The sequence below is a fragment of the Lepidochelys kempii genome, chromosome 13 (assembly GCF_965140285.1).
Source record: "Lepidochelys kempii isolate rLepKem1 chromosome 13, rLepKem1.hap1, whole genome shotgun sequence".
Classification (NCBI taxonomy): domain Eukaryota; kingdom Metazoa; phylum Chordata; order Testudines; family Cheloniidae; genus Lepidochelys; species Lepidochelys kempii.
The window spans coordinates 34,648,874-34,667,106 of NC_136392.1; the positions used below are offsets into that span (position 1 = coordinate 34,648,874).

General features: G+C 50.3%; 2 protein-coding genes and 1 pseudogene across 2 annotated transcripts; all 3 read right to left on the reverse strand.

Moving 5' to 3' along the window:
• Window positions 1-879: 879 nt before the first annotated feature.
• Window positions 880-1,610, reverse strand: LOC140897228 (ribonuclease). The gene is made up of 2 exons (XM_073309623.1): window positions 1,221-1,610; window positions 880-996 (listed from the first exon to the last, which is right to left on the reverse strand). The coding sequence occupies exons 1-2, from the start codon at window positions 1,608-1,610 to the stop codon at window positions 880-882; spliced, it is 507 nt and encodes a 168-aa protein (XP_073165724.1).
• An 8,931-nt stretch (window positions 1,611-10,541) lies between these two features.
• On the reverse strand, window positions 10,542-14,153 carry LOC140897229 (ribonuclease-like; annotated as a pseudogene).
• Window positions 14,154-17,463: 3,310 nt separating this feature from the next.
• Window positions 17,464-17,880, reverse strand: LOC140896946 (ribonuclease). The gene has a single exon (XM_073309129.1). The coding sequence runs from the start codon at window positions 17,878-17,880 to the stop codon at window positions 17,464-17,466; it is 417 nt and encodes a 138-aa protein (XP_073165230.1).
• Window positions 17,881-18,233: the final 353 nt, after the last annotated feature.

The following is an 18,233-nucleotide window of genomic DNA, read 5'->3' on the forward strand; positions in this document are numbered from 1 at the left end:
ATTTCCTGTGCCCCATTCCCCTGCAGTCACTGACCAGCCCATCTGGGGCCATGCTGGGGCCCGCAACCTGTGAGGACTGGTGCCCCCTTCTGGGTAACGGCCCTGTATTGCATTCCCTGCCCCACTGAGTAAGTGAGTTGCCCCAACCTGCATCTGGATTGGAGCGGGTGCCCCATAAAAAGGCAAGGCCTCAGACTGCATTCCACAATCCCTGGAGCCAGCTGGGCCCCTTGACCTGGTTTTGATCATGGTCACTGCTTAGCAAAGGGGCACGCCCCCAAATCCCTTCCCTGGTCCCTTTGAACAACTTCGGGCATGGCTACACTGGAAACTTCAAAGCGCTGTCGCGGGAACGCTCCTCCGGCAGCGCTTGGAAGTGTGAGTGTGGTCACGAAGGAGCGCTGGGAGAGAGGGTTCTCCCAGCGCTCCTGGTGATCCACCTCCATGGGGGGATCAGCTCCTAGACCTGGGAGCCCTGCTCCTTGCGCTCAGAGCTTGTTTACACTAGCGCTTTAAAGCGCTCTGACTTGCTGCACGAAGGGGGGTGATTTTTCACACCCCTGAGCCAGCAAGTTAGAGCCCTATAAAATGTAAGTGTAGCCAAACTCTTAGTCATATTCCCAAAATAGCCCGAGGGTTTGAGATCCGCAGATGCACAGTGACTCTGCTCCCAGCCCCCCAAACACACCGACTCGTTCTGCATTGGCAGGAAAGTGTTTTATTGCAAGAAGCAGGAAGGAAACAAAACTCCGGGAGAGCTTTCAGGGCCCTGTCTGGGACAATCTTCTCCCCACAACCTGCCCCCGATACCTAATGCATGCCGGGTGGGAGGGGGTGGCCGTACTGTATAATGGGCACCCAGCGAGGCGGGCTCTGGGCTCAGGCTGAGGATCTCAGTGCCAGCTGGGGAGGCTGGGTGCCCAGATTTTCACTCGTGTGGATGGGAACTGGGCACCTGGCTTGGGAAATCCGCCCCACAGGCTCCAAGCTGCCGGCCTGTGGGATAAGGGAAGACACTGAATGTCCCTGTGGAGACTCATGGCAGGGATTGCCCAGGATGGGCAGGGACGAGGCAGGAGAGCCCCGAGTGACAGAGAACTGCCCAGGAGTCAAAGTGGGGGAGCCGGGGCCCCCCTGCTCCGCCTGTGGCCAGCGCCTGGGCAGGACTCTGACTATAGGACTCTGTCTAAGTGCGCAGGCCGCCCCTGGGCACAGGTCACATGGATCCTGCGGGTCCGGATTCTAGCCTTGGAGATACAGTGCCCTAGTGGGGAAATGGATGTTAGCTGGCATGTGGTGATGTGGAAGCGTGCAATACTGTTATAGACGTTGTCGCGGACCCGTTTCCCTCCACTGCTGCAAACACCCTGGACTTGGTTGGTGGCGGCTTGGATGAAGGTGTCGCCGGTTATACCGAAAGGGCGGGTCAGGCCCTGGTGCTGTGTCATGAGTTCGCAGGAGATCTGGTCACTGGAGGCACTGCTCTTGGGGAATTCAATGTGTTGGTTCAAGAACTGCGAGTAGCTGGTGCCTTCTCTAAGCTGGGCCAGGCTGGTGGCCAGGAGGACGAGGGGCAGCAGGAGCGCGGGGTGGGGTCCCCTCGAAGCCATGGCTATATCTGTCACTGGATCTACCTGCAGTGGGGAGAGGGGGGAGATGGATGGAGACAGGGTTGTTGCCGGCACCCAGTGCCGAGAGGCAAAACAACAGCAGGGTTTGGTTCGCTACCCGGTGTGCTTTACCCAATAATTACAATGGGGTGGAGAAGCAGAAAAGTTTATTTGAAGCTTTAAAAAGGTACAGGGAGAATAGAATCTCAAATCCTGCACACAGAGCAGGAAGTTTCACAGGCTTTTAGATATATATATATATTTTTAGCATATTTATTTAATAGCAGGCTGCCCTAAGTATCTATATAGCCAGCCAATTTAGTCACCAGCTAGTTTTTTTGTTTTTTGTATTCTTTGTTAAACTATTCATAAAGCTGCTTTATTTAGCATTTTTTTATATATATTTGCCCTGTTTGGCCTTGTTTAGTTTCAGGCAGTCTGACTCTGCAACATATTGTTGCAGATCCTTGGCATAACTGCTGTGAGTGCCTCCAGGCTGGGGGGGGGGGGGGGGGGCAAGGACATTTGGGCCTAGTACGCAGAACTGCTGCGAGTGTCTCCAGGCGGGGGGCGGCGGGGGGAGGGGGCAAGGACACTTGGGCCTAGTGCGAGGGGGCTTCATCAACACTCGTGGTCTTCCATCCCCTCGAGTTACCTAGTGGCCATGGCCCAGTGTCCCCAACAACTCCCTCCTTTGAGAACAGTTAACAGCTTTGGCTCTGAGTTTTTTTACTTGGGCTACTTATTTTTTTATAATAGGATTTTGCATAAGCACTTTGTGATAGCCCTGAAGAGAATGACTTATTAACTTTTGCAAAAGGGCCCTGACACATGATACTGCACAGCATAATACCATTAATACAAGCAATACAGGAAAGAGAAATTTTAATAACAGGCTAAATAAACCACCAAGCCAAGATGACAAACCCCAGCCTGAAAACAAGGTTTGCAACCAATCGCTCTCTGGGGCAGTATAGGCAACCTGTGCTCGGGCATGGGCCTCAGCCTGTACCACCTTTTTATAGATTTTATAACTGCTATTATATATATATATATATATATATATATATATATATATATATATATATATATATATATATATATATATAACATTGGGGCCCAACGAGGGCACAAACCCCTCCTTGGGATGCCAAGAGATAGTCCAAAGCCAGCCTGTTTTGGAGGGAAAACGTCCTGAGCTGCTGTACCTTTTTATTTAATATTTTCACTGCTGACTTTAAATTACTAACCGAGTCCTCTAACTCAAAGTCAACTTTCTTAAGTACCATTTGCAGCCTTACAGTATAGCGGCTTATGCATGCCATGGCTGGCCCGGAAAACAGTGGCGCTATTTCCAGTACAGAGCACCCTACAAGCTTCTCGGTTGTGAGGGAATTCTTTATATTGCCCTTTAATGCCATAGTCAGTTGCCGCAGGGTCTTTTTTTGTGACTTAACGGAGGTGTCTCCGGCAGTGTGGCAGTTATTGACAGATGAGGAACTCCATGAGCTATATAACAGCTACCTGTCCAGTTGGCTGGCAGCACCTTGTAAGCCTTTCGGCCACACACAAAATGATGACCCTGTAGGGCCCAGTAAGGACTGTGTTTTAAGGGGATTCCTGGGATATTTAAGGCTGCTTTGGCTGTTTATCCAAACAGTTCATATGCCCCTAGGGGGGCATCCCATCCTTCTGATTGGGTACAAGTGGAGGCGTTTCTAATTGTGCCGTTCAAATTACACTTGCCATAGGGACCACTACAAACCCACCATTGGCTTGCTACACTGGAGATATTAACTGGACGGCAAGTTATATTTCCAAACCTTTTTTTTTTGTGGTAAGATTATTTGTAAGAGTTTTTCTAAAAGTGGAGGAACAATTACACCCACACTGCTGTCCTCCCCTGTTGGTCTTTATTTAATACCCATTAGCCCACTGTGTAATAACACAGGAGCTTTTTTCCACAGGACGCCCATAGTAATCAGATTGGTTTCCGGTAAAACATTACACTCCCTCAGTGAGTACTGCAACTGAATACTCCTGGTTCTGATAGGTGGCTTGCTGTAAAGAGGTCTTATTTCAGAACGGCGAGTCCGTTCTTTCCTGCTCTTTGCTGGCGGCTAATTCTGCTGGGGTCAAGGGCAGCATGTCAAGGGGCATTCCCGTTTTGGGGGACCGTGGAGATGGAGCACATACCCAGCAATCAGTCTGGTTTGTTAAAGTAGCAACATGGTGCGCAAGCGAAACAAAGGAGTTATGCTCCCGATATGCACAGTTTGGAAATAACAATACAGAGAATAACAATATTACCCAATTAATTATTACCAGAGTCTTTCCAACCCGGGGTCTCCAGTACCTGGGTGGGCCCATTTTAGCATTAAGGTGCCCGCTATTTGTGTCTTTTAAACAGTAGCTTTAGCCCGAGATCGTCACTAGATGAGGAGTCAGCAGGTTGGACGGTCCACTGTTCTGCTGACGAGGGGGCGGGTACTGCCTTCAGACGAGAGTGATGGATCCAGTTCTTGTGTCCCTCGATCTTTGCCGCTGTATGGGAGATCAGCAGGACGGTATAGGGTCCTTTCCACTTTTCCTGGAGAGGCTCGTCTTTCCAGGTGCGAACAAGCACAGAGTCACCAGGCTGTAAGAAGTGGATGGGAGAGTCCAAGGGGAGAGGCTGGGAATCCTTGGTATACCTGTGAAGAGACAAGAGAACAGCAGACAGGGAACACATATACTGAGACAAAAAAACATTACCTAGCTCCCATTCCCCTGACAGAACCGGGGTGCCATTCATAGGCCATGCCCTTCCAAACATAATTTTAAAGGGACTAAGCCCTAATCTACCCTTAGGGAGAATGCGGATACGAAGTAGGACGAGGGGCAAAGCATTAGGCCATCGCAGTGAGGCTTCTTGGCACACTTTTGAGAGATGCCGTTTAAGGGTCTGATTGGTACGCTCCATTACACCACTGGCTTGCGATCTCCAGGGCGTTTGGAGTTTCCAGGGGATCTGTAAAGCATGTGAGATGCTTTGAATGATTTTTGGCGTGAAATGTGTCCCGTTGTCAGATTCCATCCACAGGGGGAATCCAAAGCGAGGAATGATCTCCTTAACAAACTTGAAGGCCACTGTTCTGGCAGTGCAATTACGGCACATTTATTCTTTTAAATGGACACAAATCAGACATCAAGAATTATAACATTCATAAACCAGTCGGAGAACACTTCAATCTCTCTGGTCACGCAATCACAGACATGAAGGTCGCTATCTTACAACAAAAAAACTTCAAGTCCAGACTCCAGCGAGAAACTGCTGAATTGGAATTCATTTGCAAATTGGATACTATTAATTTAGGCTTAAATAGAGACTGGGAGTGGTTAAGTCATTATGCAAGGTAGCCTATTTCCCCTTGTTTTTTTCTACCCCCCCCTCGACCTTCTGGTTAAACTTGGATTTATGCTGGAAATGGCCCACCTTGATTATCATGCACATTGTAAGGAGAGTGGTCAGTTTGGATGAGCTATTACCAGCAGGAGAGTGAGTTTGTGTGTGTGGCTTTTGGAGGGGGGTGGGGGGGGTGAGAAAACCTGGATTTGTGCTGGAAATGGCCCACCTTGATTATCATACACATTTTAAAAAGAGTGGTCACTTTGGATGGGCTATTACCAGCAGGAGAGTGAGTTTGTGTGGGGGGGGGGGCGGAGGGTGATAAAACCTGGATTTGTGCTGGAAATGGCTCAACTTGATGATCACTTTAGATAAGCTATTACCAGCAGAAGAGTGGGGTGGGAGGAGGTATTGTTTCATGGTCTCTGTGTATATAATGTCTTCTGCAGTTTCCACAGTATGCATCAGATGAAGTGAGCTGTAGCTCACGAAAGCTCATGCTCAAATAAATTGGTTAGTCTCTAAGGTGCCACAAGTCCTCCTTTTCTTTTTGTGAATACAGACTAACATGGCTGTTACTCTGAAACCTTTCTCTCTCTAGACTCTCTTCTTTTGTGCTATGTTTTGAAAAGGTAGATTAGCATTGTTTGTTGTGAGCAATAATTAATTGAAGTCTTTAGTTGCAAGTTGTAAAGAGACTGGGAATGGCAGGTGTTAAAGCCACTTGGGTCAAAAGGCAAACAAACCAATTGGATCTTATCAAAGGCCAGGACAGCAGTCTGGTAGAGGGATGAGATTATCTCAAGAACAAAGGAAGGAGGATGTTTGTGGTTTAAAGAGTCCTGATTGAAAGGAATGTCTAAGTACTCTGTATTCAGGACCAAAGAGGTGGGGGTAGGGATAGCTCAGTGGTTTTAGTATTGGTCTGCTATACCCAAGGTTGTGAGTACAACCCTTGAGGGGGCCATTTCGGGATCTGGGGCAAAAATTGGGGATTGGCCCTGCTTTGAGCAGGGGGTTGGACTAGATGACTTCCTGAGGTCCCTTCCAACCCTGATATTTTATGACAACTTCTATTCTAGGAGGCTGACACTGACATCCTTATCAAAAGCCATAAAAGCGGGAATTTCTCCCTTCTCTCTTTATAGCAATAAACCTCCATTTAAACCCCTACCAATGTCTTATTGAAAGTAAAACCTTCTTAAATAAGCACTCTCAAAGGCTGTATCCCTGCAATTTGAAGAAAGACACTGATGCTTGGAAAATGTTTTGCAGAGGGTATGGGTGATTTCTGTCTGACTTATGCCCAAATAAATCTGTTAGTCTTTAAGGTGCCACTGGACTCCGCGTTGTTTCTGTCTAACTTGCTTCTGTTCAATGGTGCAAGCTTTGGTTGCTCCTTATATGCCTGAAGACGGCTCTAGCTTCTTTGGAGATGCGTGTTTGCAAATACTTTACCTAAGTGCAAAGCTTCTGATAGCCTGGCTATGGCAATGGTGGGATGCTCTATGTGCCATGGAGTCCAATGACCTTACTGGCCTGTTTTCTAATCAATAAGTCACTGGAGTGTGGGCTATTTATCGTCCTTGGGGAATCTACCCTTAAAACAATGCAGTGGCGCATTCAAACCCTGGGAAAGATGAGAGCCTCAGCTCCAAAGACCGTGATGGAGAAGCGACAGTAACGGCTATTCCAATGTCACAGCTGTCTTTAAGAAGGAAGATCCTGGGAACTACAGGCCAGTCAGCCTCACCTCAGTCCCTGGAAAAATCATGGAGCAGGTCCTCAAAGAATCAATCCTGAAGCACTTGCATGAGAGGAAAGTGATCAGGAACAGCCAGCATGGATTCACCAAGGGAAGGTCATGCCTGACTAATCTAATTGCCTTTTATGATGAGATTACTGGTTCTGTGGATGAAGGGAAAGCAGTGGATGTATTGTTTCTTGACTTTAGCAAAGCTTTTGACACGGTCTCCCACAGTATTCTTGTCAGCAAGTTAAGGAAGTATGGGCTGGATGAATGCACTATAAGGTGGGTAGAAAGCTGGCTAGATTGTCGGGCTCAACGGGTAGTGATCAATGGCTCCATGTCTAGTTGGCAGCCGGTATCAAGTGGTATGCCCCAAGGGTCGGTCCTGGGGCCGGTTTTGTTCAATATCTTCATAAATGATCTGGAGGATGGTGTGGATTGCACTCTCAGCAAATTTGCGGATGATACTAAACTGGGAGGAGTGGTAGATACGCTGGAGGGGAGGGATAGGATACAGAAGGACCTAGACAAATTGGAGGATTGGGCCAAAAGAAATCTGATGAGGTTCAATAAGGATAAGTGCAGGGTCCTGCACTTAGGACGGAAGAACCCAATGCACAGCTACAGACTAGGGACCGAATGGCTAGGCAGCAGTTCTGCGGAAAAGGACCTAGGGGTGACAGTGGACGAGAAGCTGGATATGAGTCAGCAGTGTGCCCTTGTTGCCAAGAAGGCCAATGGCATTTTGGGATGTATAAGTAGGGGCATAGCGAGCAGATCGAGGGACGTGATCGTTCCCCTCTATTCGACATTGGTGAGGCCTCATGTGGAGTACTGTGTCCATTTTTGGGCCCCACACTTCAAGAAGGATGTGGATAAATTGGAGAGAGTCCAGCGAAGGGCAACAAAAATGATTAGGGGACTGGAACACATGAGTTATGAGGAGAGGCTGAGGGAGCTTGGATTGTTTAGCCTGCAGAAGAGAAGAATGAGGGGGGATTTGATAGCTGCTTTCAACTACCTGAAAGGGGGTTCCAAAGAGGATGGCTCTAGACTGTTCTCAATGGTAGCAGATGACAGAACGAGGAGTAATGGTCTCAAGTTGCAGTGGGGGAGGTTTAGATTGGATATTTGGAAAAACTTTTTCACTAAGAGGGTGGTGAAACACTGGAATGCGTTCCCTAGGGAGGTGGTAGAATCTCCTTCCTTAGAGGTTTTTAAGGTCAGGCTTGACAAAGCCCTGGCTGGGATGATTTAACTGGGAATTGGTCCTGCTTCGAGCAGGGGGTTGGACTAGATGACCTTCTGGGGTCCCTTCCAACCCTGATATTCTATGATTCTATGATTCTATGAATGAATAATGTTTTTAAAGAACTGTGATGTGGAACGTTTGGACCTATTTGAGGCACATTTTAAGTTTCTGTCAAGTCCCGATGAAGCGAACGGGATAGATTCGAAAATGGGCTGGATGTTAATGGAGCTATAATTATATTTAAAAACTCCTTTCTGTTACATGGTAAACTATTCTAAGATGTCCTCCATTATTTAGATAGACTTCAAATGTGCACTATAAAAAGGAGGGACAAACATCCTAATGGGCCCCATTCCTGTCTCCCTGACCATCGCATTCACGGCACCAGAAGAGACAATGGAAGCATTCGTTCAGCTGGAGAAGGGGCCATTCCCTGAGTCGTTTGGTCATTAAAACAGGTGGAAGCACATGGTGAGAAACTTTGCTTAAACTGGATCTAGTTTGTTAAGTTAGGCTCCAGGTGTGTTTTAACTTTTATTTTCCTGAAAACATTTCTGTCTTGTATGCCTCATTGCTTGGACTGACTTCAAATCTCTCTCTTTGACTTAATAAACTTGTTTCATCGTTTGATCTGCTCCAGAGTGTTTACATCAAAGTGTCTGGGAAACTCCAATTTGGAGTGGCAGGTTACGTGCCTATTGTTTCTATGAAAGCAATAACAGACTTTACATAAACTTATATAGTGCAAGAGAGGGCTGGGGGCCGGTCTGGGGCTGGGGGTGTTCTGGGGTCATCCTGCAGCACAACCGAGGCTGGTAGGAGCCAAGGCGTGGCTGTCTGGCTGCAGGATGCACACAGATACAGCTGGGAGTGACTTGCATGCCGGAGGCTATGTGTGAACCGTCCAGGCTGGAGGCTGCAGCAGCAAAGCAGTGTAAAGGGCCAGAAGGCAGAAATGATCCAGCTACTCATCGGTCTGGACTGTACGCTGGGTATGTCACAGGGACCAGCACTGAAAATGCGGCACAGAACAGAGACGGGACAGACCCGACGTCCCACAGGAGAACCAAGAATGGAACCAAGAGGTCGTAATTCCTTAGCTAGTGCCCGATAAATGAGCCTTCAGCACTGGCCTGGCTAGAATTAAACATATGGCTTTGCAGGGGACGTTTTTCTCTTTCCAGTCATGTGAAAAATGCCATTTGGTGACAACAGCATCTCTTAAGGCCTGAGCCACCCACATACTGCTGAGGAAATGAACCAGGGGGAAAATATTCTTGAAAACACTCATCTAGAGCCCAGTGAAAATTGAATTCACAGCTCCTGGCTTACAACAGCAGGGCTCTGTGCAATGGATCCACAAGGGGACAAAGGTCACCCCTGAGAATATTTTCACCTCCGGTGGGCTGCAGGGAGCACACTGGGCAGTGCCACTGACTGTACACTGCCTGGCCCTGACTGAGCCACAGCCCCACCTCTGCCTCAGTTTCCCACACCTGTGGAATCGGGGTGAAGATCCTGGCTTGGTCTGTGTAAAGGGCTTAGAGGGGCCTGGGATGGAGGCCGAGTGCTACAAAGGGGCACTGCGGTGCTGATGGTGGCTGTATGTGCTCTGCTGTTTGTGGGAGCTGCAGAGCAGTGGGTGAAGGGGCCACTGGTAGGAGAGGCCAGCTCTGTTTCCATGCTGCAAACCCCTCTGGGACAGAGCCTCATAGGTGGCCATGAGGCATGGGGGCCCTTCCAGCTCCACGGAAACTGTGGCTGCAAGCAAATGAGCTATTCACTGGCAAACCACAGATGAAAACTCTTTGCTCCCTGACACACACCCAGACCCAGCCAGACCCTGCCAAGCTGGGCCAGCTTTGCCTCTAGTGCTCTGGAAATAAACGTTTCCTGTGCCCCATTCCCCAGCGGCCACTACCAGCCCTACCTGGGGCCACGCTGGGGCCTGCAGCCCATAAGACCTGCTGCTTCCTTCTGGGGAACGGCCCTGTACTGCATTCCCCACCCTGTTCAGCCAGTGAATTGCCCCACCTGTATCTGGACTGGAGCTGGCATCCCATAAAAAGGCAAGGTCTCAGACTGCAATCCCCAATCCCCTGGGGAAGCCAGGCCCCTTGACCTGGGGTTTGATCATGGTCATGGCATAGCAATGGGACATTTCTCTAAGCCCCTTCCTGATCCCTTTAAAAACTTAGCCACGTTCCCAAAATAGCCCAAGGGTTTGAGATCTCCAGATGCACAGTGACTCTGCCCCCAGCCCCCCAAACACACCGGCTCGTTCTGCATTGACAGGAAAGTTTTTTATTGCACGAAACAGCAAGGAAACAAAACTCAGTGAGCGCTTCTAGGGCCCCACCTGGGACAATCTCCTCCCCATACCCTGCCCCCAATACCCCATGGATGCAGGGTGGGAGGGGGCAGCTGTACTGTATAATGGGCATCCAGCGAGATGGGCACTGGGCTCACCCTGAGGGTCTCAGTGCCAGATTGGGGGGGGGGGGGGCTGGGTGCCCGGATTTTCACTCATGTGGATGGGAACTGGGCACCTAGTGTGGGAAATTCCCCCGCAGGCCTCAAGCTGCCAGCCTGTGGGATGAGGGGAGGCACTGAATGTCCCTGTGGAGACTCATGGTGGGCGCTGCCCAGGAGGAGCAGGTGCGGGGACAGGGAGCCCCCAGTGGCAGAGAGCTGCCCAGGAGTGAAAGGGGGTGGGGGGCAGAAGGGGGATCCTCTGCTCCCTGCTCACGGCAGGTACGTCAGCTCTAAGTGTACGGGCAGCCACCAGAGGCAGGCCACGTGGATCTTGGTGTTGCCAATTGCAGCCCTGTATTTACAGTCCTCCAGTACAGAGCCGTACAGTACCCGGCATGTGGTGATGTTGAAGGACGCCTTGCTGTCGTACAGGTTTGCAGAGACGTGGGTCCCCGTTGGCTGCAGATGTCCTGGAGATGGCTGGGAGGGGCGTGGATAAAGGTGTTGGTGGGGTCGCAGGAACGGCAGGTCAAGCCTCGTCGCTTCATCGTTATGTCGCAGTAGTGCCGATTGTCGAAGGCAAAGATCTTTGGGTTGTCCTGGTGCCAGTCCACAAAATCAAAGTAGCTGGTCCCTTCACTGAGCTGGGCCCATCTGGTGGCCAGCAGGACAAGGAGTAGCAGGAGTACGGGGCGGGGCCCCTCAGAGCCATGGCCGTGTCTGTCACTGGATTGACCTGCAGTGCGGAGTGCAGGGGAGATGGATGGGGAGAGCGCGGGGTGGGGATCTGCCTCCTCCATGGAACCTCCTGAGCCTGAACCCCGCCCCCTGCGAGCCCATTCAACATCTAAAGCCTAATTACCCACAGTGTGATCAGGACTGCACACACCCCGACTGAGATCAAGGCCCCCGTTGTGCCAGGCGCTGCCCAGACCCCAACTGATCTCAGGCCCCCAATTGTGTCGGGTGCTGCACAGACCCGAGAGAAACTCTTACAGTCTCAGTAGGCAAAGCAAATAGGGAAGGGGTCCTTATCCTCCTGTTACAGAGGGGAAACAGGAAAAAAGATATTAAGACTCAGTTTCCATGTCCCTTGGATATTTTATACTCTATACTGTATAATGGGCACTAGGGGCAGCAGAGGGTGGGGGCGGGGAAGGGGCGGCTATACTGTATCATGGGCACTAGGGGGCAGCAGAGGGTGGGGGCGGGGAAGGGGCGGCTATACTGTATAATGGGCACTAGGGGCAGCAGAGGCTGATAGGTGCGGAGGGGTCGGCTTTACTGAATAATTAGGACCGTACAAAATTCATGGTCCATTTTGGTTAATTTCACGGTCATAGGATTTTTAAAATGGTAAATTCCACGGTCTCAGAAATTTAAATGTGAGGTTTCGCAGTGTTGTAACCGTGGGGGTGCCAACCCACAGGGGAGTTGTGGGGCGCTTGCAAGGCTGTTTTAGGCATTTTGAAATATTGTCACACTGACGTCTGCGGTGCTGCTGGTGAGGGCGCTGCCTTTAGAGCTAGGCTGCCGGGCAGCAGCTCCCACTCTCCAGCTGCCTGTGTCTGAAGGCAGCGCCACGGCCAGCAGCAGGGCAGAAGTGAGGGTGGCAGTTCTGTGAACGACAATAACCAGTTTTCATGGTCTGCGCAGTGGCAGGTTAATGATTTTGCCACCCCTAGGCCCTGAAACAATTGCCACCCCACCCCAGCAGCTGCCCAACCCAGCTCACCTCCGCTCCGCCTCCGCCTCCTCCCCTGAGTGCGCCTCCGGGTCCTGCTTCTCCCCGCTCCCTGCCAGCACTTGTGCCCCAAACAGCTTCGCACAGCCGGGAGGGACGGGGAAGAGCAGGGAACGCAGCCTGCTCAGGGGAGGAGGTGGGGCCGGGGCGGGGATTTGGGGAAGGGGACCAATAGGGGGGTGGAGTTGGGGCGGGGACTTTGGGGAAGGGGTTGGAATGGGGGCGGGGAATGGAGGCAGGGAAGGGGTGAAGTTGGGGTGGGACCGGGGGGCGCGACCACCCAGCGGTGCCGGGGGAAGTTGGTGCCTCTGGCTGCTCTTACAAATTTGCCGCCTCTGCAAATTTGTCGGCCTTAATACGCCGCTGGGTCTGCAATGCGCTTTTCACGGCTGTGAGTTTGGTCGGGCCCTATATACATGGGCGCTGGGGCAGCAGAGGGTGAGGCGTATGAGTGACTCCAACTGATTGATGTCTGTTTTATGGTGAAGCATTTTATGTTAGATGACTTTTTGTTGATTTTAAGCTGGACAGGACCCTGATGATCGTCTTGTGGGAACTCCTGCATATCGCAGGCCAGACAAACTGATCCAGCATTTTCTGCATCTAGTTCCTAGCTCTGTTTGAACTGGAGCACATCTTTTAGAAAGACAGATATGTCCCTTTGGAGATGCCAGTGATGGGGAGGGCACCCAGTCCCGAGCTCAGTGATCCCCACAGTTAATTTCCCTCACTCAATAATTTCCACTTTATTTCTAGTCTGAATCAGTCCAGGTTCAACTGCCAGTCACTGGGTCTCATTCTGCGCTTTTGCTGTCTGATGAGAAAGCTGCCTAAATGTCTGAAATCATACGACATCCAAGACTCTTGTGATCTCTCTTCGTTCCGGCATCAGGTTAGCCGTCTAATGTCTCGTCCATCCCCATGGTATCAGGGCACTTTTTGCAATCTCCTAATGTTACACACCTGCAGTCTAAATACTTTAAGATTGTGGTTGATGAGAGTATACAAGGACCTTCACGGGGAGGAAACACCAGGCACTCTATGTCTGTTTAATGTAGCAGAGAACGGCAGAAAAAGAACGAAGGGCTGGCAGTTGAAGCCAGACAAATTGAACTTAGAAATAAGGCCCCAGTTTTTAATTGTGAGGATGAGGAATCGTGGCAACAAACGATCAAAGGGAGCAAACGCCACCTTCTCCATCTCTGGGTGGCTTCCAGTCCAGACTAGGCAACTTGGTGGAAGGTGCTTTAGCCAGACACAAGTGATTGGGCTCAGTGCTGGGGTAACTGGGTGAAATTCTCTGGCCTGGCTTTAAAATGTTTAAATTGTTCTGGTGGGAGGCAATTCACGAAGGCTGGTTCAGGGTGTGAACTCCCCAGCTCTACAGGGCTTCTTGTGAAAATGGGCATGGAAGGGATGCATCAAGGCAAGGTCCAAAATTTCCCCCTGGGGTAGACAATGGATCCCACCCCAAAACTAATCCCCAGAGAGATCCCCCTACTCAGAACCTCTTTGTAACCCCCTCCCGGCATGTCCTCCCATCTCTCTCATAGCTGATCCCCAGAGGTTTATGAGTCTGTCAGACGGGGGACCTGAGCTGGGGTTTTGAATGGAGCCTTCCAGAGCTAGGTGCCCTAATCCCACAAGAGATCCCCTAACTCCCTTAGGCCCCTTTGCAGACCCCAGCCACAGTCCTCCAGCAATAAGATTCTTAGGCTTTGTTACACTAGCACTTCTGTTGGCAAAACTTTGTTGGTTAACAGTGTGAAAAAACGCCCCCCCGGCTGACAGAAGTTTCACCAAGAAAAGCGCCGGTGTGGACATGGCTATGTCGGCGGGAGATGCTCTCTCCAATGGGCACAGAGCGGCTACAAAACAGACCTTACCGTGGAGCAGCTGCAGCTGTCCAGCGGTGCCACGGTAAGGTCTGTCATGTAGACACAGCCTACGTGTCCCACAGGGACCCAGCTAGCGCCGGTCGGACGGTCAGCCCAGCTTTGCACAGCATGGGAGGCTGAATGTCGCCCCGTGGCAATCGGATCCTCCCAACCCGGCCTCTTTATTTTATCCTCCTTTAAAGAAACGAGCTGCTAGCCTGAGCTCTGAGCTTCCCTCTCCACATGAACTGACCCTGCCACTCTCACCTGCTTTGCCTTCTGAAATTCTGCAGCTCAGAGGTAAGATCTAAACTGGTGGAAACTCCTGCTCCAATTCTCAGAGGAGCCGTGGTGGGGTCTGCCAAGCCCTCTGCTTGAATCTCTAGGTGACAAGTTCTTTCCTACACGCAGGAGTCCCAAAACCTCCCCACCCCACCTCTCTAACCCACTAGACCCCATTCCCCACTTAGAGTTGGAGATAGAACCCAGGTGTCCTGGATCTCAGCGCCCTCGCCCCACACAAACCACTAGACTCCATTCCTCACCCCCCCAACCAGAGCTGGGGAGAGGACCCAGGAGTCCTGACTAAAATGGATTCCACTCCAAAACTAATCCCCAGAGAGAATCCCCTTGGAGGGGCTGCTCTAACCTACTGGACCCCACTCCTATTCTAGACCTAGGGATAGAACCCAAGAATCTCTGCTCCCAGACCCCTGCTTTTCCAATTACTTTATTGTCTTCTCCTCCCAGAGCTGGGGCTAGAATCCAGGAACCCTGATTCTCAGCCCCACTGCTCTAATTCCCAGGACTCCCTTCTCATCCCTGATAGAACCCAGGGAGCTGGACTTCCAGCCCCCCCATTCCAACCGCTAGACCCCCCACCTCCTCCCACAGCTGGGAATAGGACCCAAGTGCTCTGACACCCAATTGCACCTGCCCTCACCACCTGAAGTCCTGCCCTCCAGCAGCCAATTAACTGAGCCATGTCTACACCTGTGGGCTTTCCAGCATGAAGATTCAGAACCTCTCAGGAACTAACTGTGGTGTGGTCTCCTCCTGGCCAAAGTCCTGCTTCCTCAGCTCCTGTCCCCTTGGATAATAGATGAGCTATCTGCAGAGCGTCGCTGATGCCGTCCTCCCGTAGCTGCCGGTTATATACAGCCCGGGGTGGTGGGAGGGACTCCCGGGCTCAGCTAACACTGCGGAATGGGCAGTGCTGTGCAACCAGTGCCGGTAATGTTAGAGGGCTTCGTCCTTCACCCTCTCACGTCCCTGGTCCTTCTCGCATGAACAGAGAGCAACAACACCTGAAGTCCGAATGTGCAAACAATTCAATGTTTATTGGGGTGAACTTCCAGCAAGCTTAAATCCAAGTTCTTTTTCCCTTATTTTCAAATCTCAACTTACTTCCTGTTTGCCCCTAATTTATATAGGAATATTCTCAGCTATACCTTAACCAATCATTTTACTGAAATGTACCTAACCAATCCTAACATATTGTAACATAATTCTCTAACCAATTATATCCCACTACCCTAATTAACTTACACCTAGCAAAATTAATTATACAGCAGACAGAAACAATTAGAGAACCAGACAGATTTACAATAGAAAAGTGGGGGCCATAAAGATAAAACATACAGAAATGAGGGTTTCACAACCACAACTATTGAGAAGTGATTTCTTGTCAGACAGGATGCTATCAAACTAAGTTTTCTTTAACCATCTTTCTCTGGAGGTGATAGGCATTATCAGGACAGGATTGTATTCCTTACAGCCCAATAGCACCTGATTTCATTGTGACTAGTTTGGAATGTGAGGAGGTGACCGGTCGCTTCCCAGTCATGGCTGCCTCTGCTGCTTAGCCAAAGGCCTCAAGAACAGGGCCTCAGACTGTCACTGTGAGAGAAGGCCCTTACACAGGCAGACAGCGATTGTCATTCTTTTTTTATACCTTTATAACTAGCTAAATGTTAAACATATACCTAAATTCTTAAAGTAATAGGCCTTTACAGACAGGCCTGAATATCTATATCCTAACAGGTAACGTCAATTGTGAAACAAACAGACCTTGGAACAGACACTACCGCTGTCTGTTCATTCAGGCCCATAGTGTGGGGAGCTCTCCTCGTCAAAACGGGCTTAGCACAAGTCAGCCACGTGCCTTAGACAGAACCAAGGGGGAGTCTCCCAACTTGTGCCATCAATGCAACGTCCCTGGTCAGGAGAGAGGAATAACTACGTCTTCTTTTGCTATTCAGAGGGGCTGAGCTATTCCAAGAGACCTAAGGGAATGAGGTGCCCAACTCCCATGGACCATCTCCGGGAGCTAGATTCACAAAGGGGCTTAGGCACCTAAAGGCCCCCAGAGCTGAGTGCTGACAAGGAGTTTGGCTCATTGCACTTGAAGTGATAGCTTTCTACCACGCCACGCAGCCACCCAAGGGTAAGCCACTTGGGAGGAAGACAGCACCTCGTTGGCTGGAAAACCACCTTTATGACACTCAAGTGTGTTTACACAGATGCTAAAACATAACTTATATAACTTCTGTCTGGCTTTATCTGTATAGACTCTCTTCTTTTCTGCTATGTTTTGCGAAGGCCGATAAGCATTGTTTGTCGTGTGCAATAATTAATAGTGGCAAGTTGTAAATACACTGCGAATGGCAACAAACCACTTGGACCTTATCAATGACCAGGACAGCAGTCTGGTAGAGGGATAAGATTATCTGGAGAACAAAGGAAGGAGGATGCGGTTTAAGGAGAGTCCTGACTTGAAAGGAATGTCTAAATGCTCTGTATTCGGGATCAAAAAGGATCCTAATGAGAAGCCATAAAATGAAACTGTAAAAGTGGGACTTTCTCCCTTCTCTCTTTCTAGCAATAACCCTCCATTTAAATCCTTACCAATTCCTGACTGAAAGTAAAACTGCTCTAATTAGGGTATGTCTACACTACAAAATTAGGTTGAATTTATAGAAGTCGATTTTTAGGAAGTGATTTTATACAGTCGATTGTATAAGGCTGTAAAAGGCAATTTTATACAGTCGATTGTATAAGGCTGTATCCCTGCAATTTAAAGAAGGACATACTGCTTGGAAAATGTTTTCAAGAGGATATGGGTGACCTCTCTAACTCCTGTTTCCACCCAGTGGTGCAAGCTTTGATTACTACTTATATGGTTGAAGACGGCTTTAGCTCCTTTGGAGATGCATGTTTGCAAATAGTTTACCTAAGAGCAAAGCTTCTGATATCATGGCTATCATGGCCTGTTTTCTAATCAGTAAGTCACTGGAGTGCGGATTATTTTTATAATATTTTTGGGAAATCCACACTTAAAACAGTACAGTGCCTGGGCAGGGTGGCACTAGATACGCCTCACGTACTGGACGGGCAACCCGTTGTGGCAGACCAGGCGGATACGGGCTATGGTGGAGCTGCCCCGGTAGAGGCACGGACCCTTGGGTAGGCGGGTGCAGAAGGTCAGCCGGAAGGTGCCCAGGCTGTCGCGGGCATTTTGCCCGTGGCTCAACCCCGAGCTGCAGACGGCTCTCAGCTGGGCCTCGCTGGCGTGGACGAAGGTGTTCTTGCCCTGGCAGCGGATGCTACGCTTCCCCATCATGGTTGTGCAGTACAGCTGGTCGTTCTCAGCCCATGACTTGGGGAAGTCGAGATGTCTCTTCAGGAATTTATCATACTGGGCGTCAGCTGTCGAGAGTGCCAGGCAGGCAGCTGCCAGGCAGAGCAGGGGCAGGAGAGCTGGGCGGGGTGACTTTGGGGCCATGGCAGGGCCGGCCCTGGGTTTGTCTGTAGCAGGGAGAACAGGGCCTGCAGGACGGAGACACCATGGGGAGCTGCTTCTAGTGTGGAGCATCCTGGCACCAAATGCCCCTCCGCCCCCAAAGCTCCGCCCCCGCCTATAGTCCTCCCAGTCTTCCCTCTCCCATTATCCCCTCCACTCTGCCCCCAAACTTTGCCCCTCACATTATCCTCCCAATCTGCCTCCTCTCCTTATCTCTCCACTCTGCCTCCAAACTTATGCCCCCTCCCATGGTCCCCCCACTCTGCCCCCAGAGCCTTGCCTCACCCACCCCACCCCCAAAGTCCCCCATTTCTCTAACCACTAGACCGCACTTC

Excerpts from the sequence above, each read along its gene's own strand:
- LOC140897228 (XM_073309623.1), bottom strand. The coding sequence starts at position 1,610 with ATGGCTTCGAGGGGACCCCACCCCGCGCTCCTGCTGCCCCTCGTCCTC. Across the intron at positions 997-1,220 it reads TCCGGACCCGCAGGATCCAT|GCCGGCAGCTTGGAGCCTGT; the intron begins GTGACCTGTGCC and ends CTTATCCCACAG.
- LOC140896946 (XM_073309129.1), bottom strand. The coding sequence starts at position 17,880 with ATGGCCCCAAAGTCACCCCGCCCAGCTCTCCTGCCCCTGCTCTGCCTG.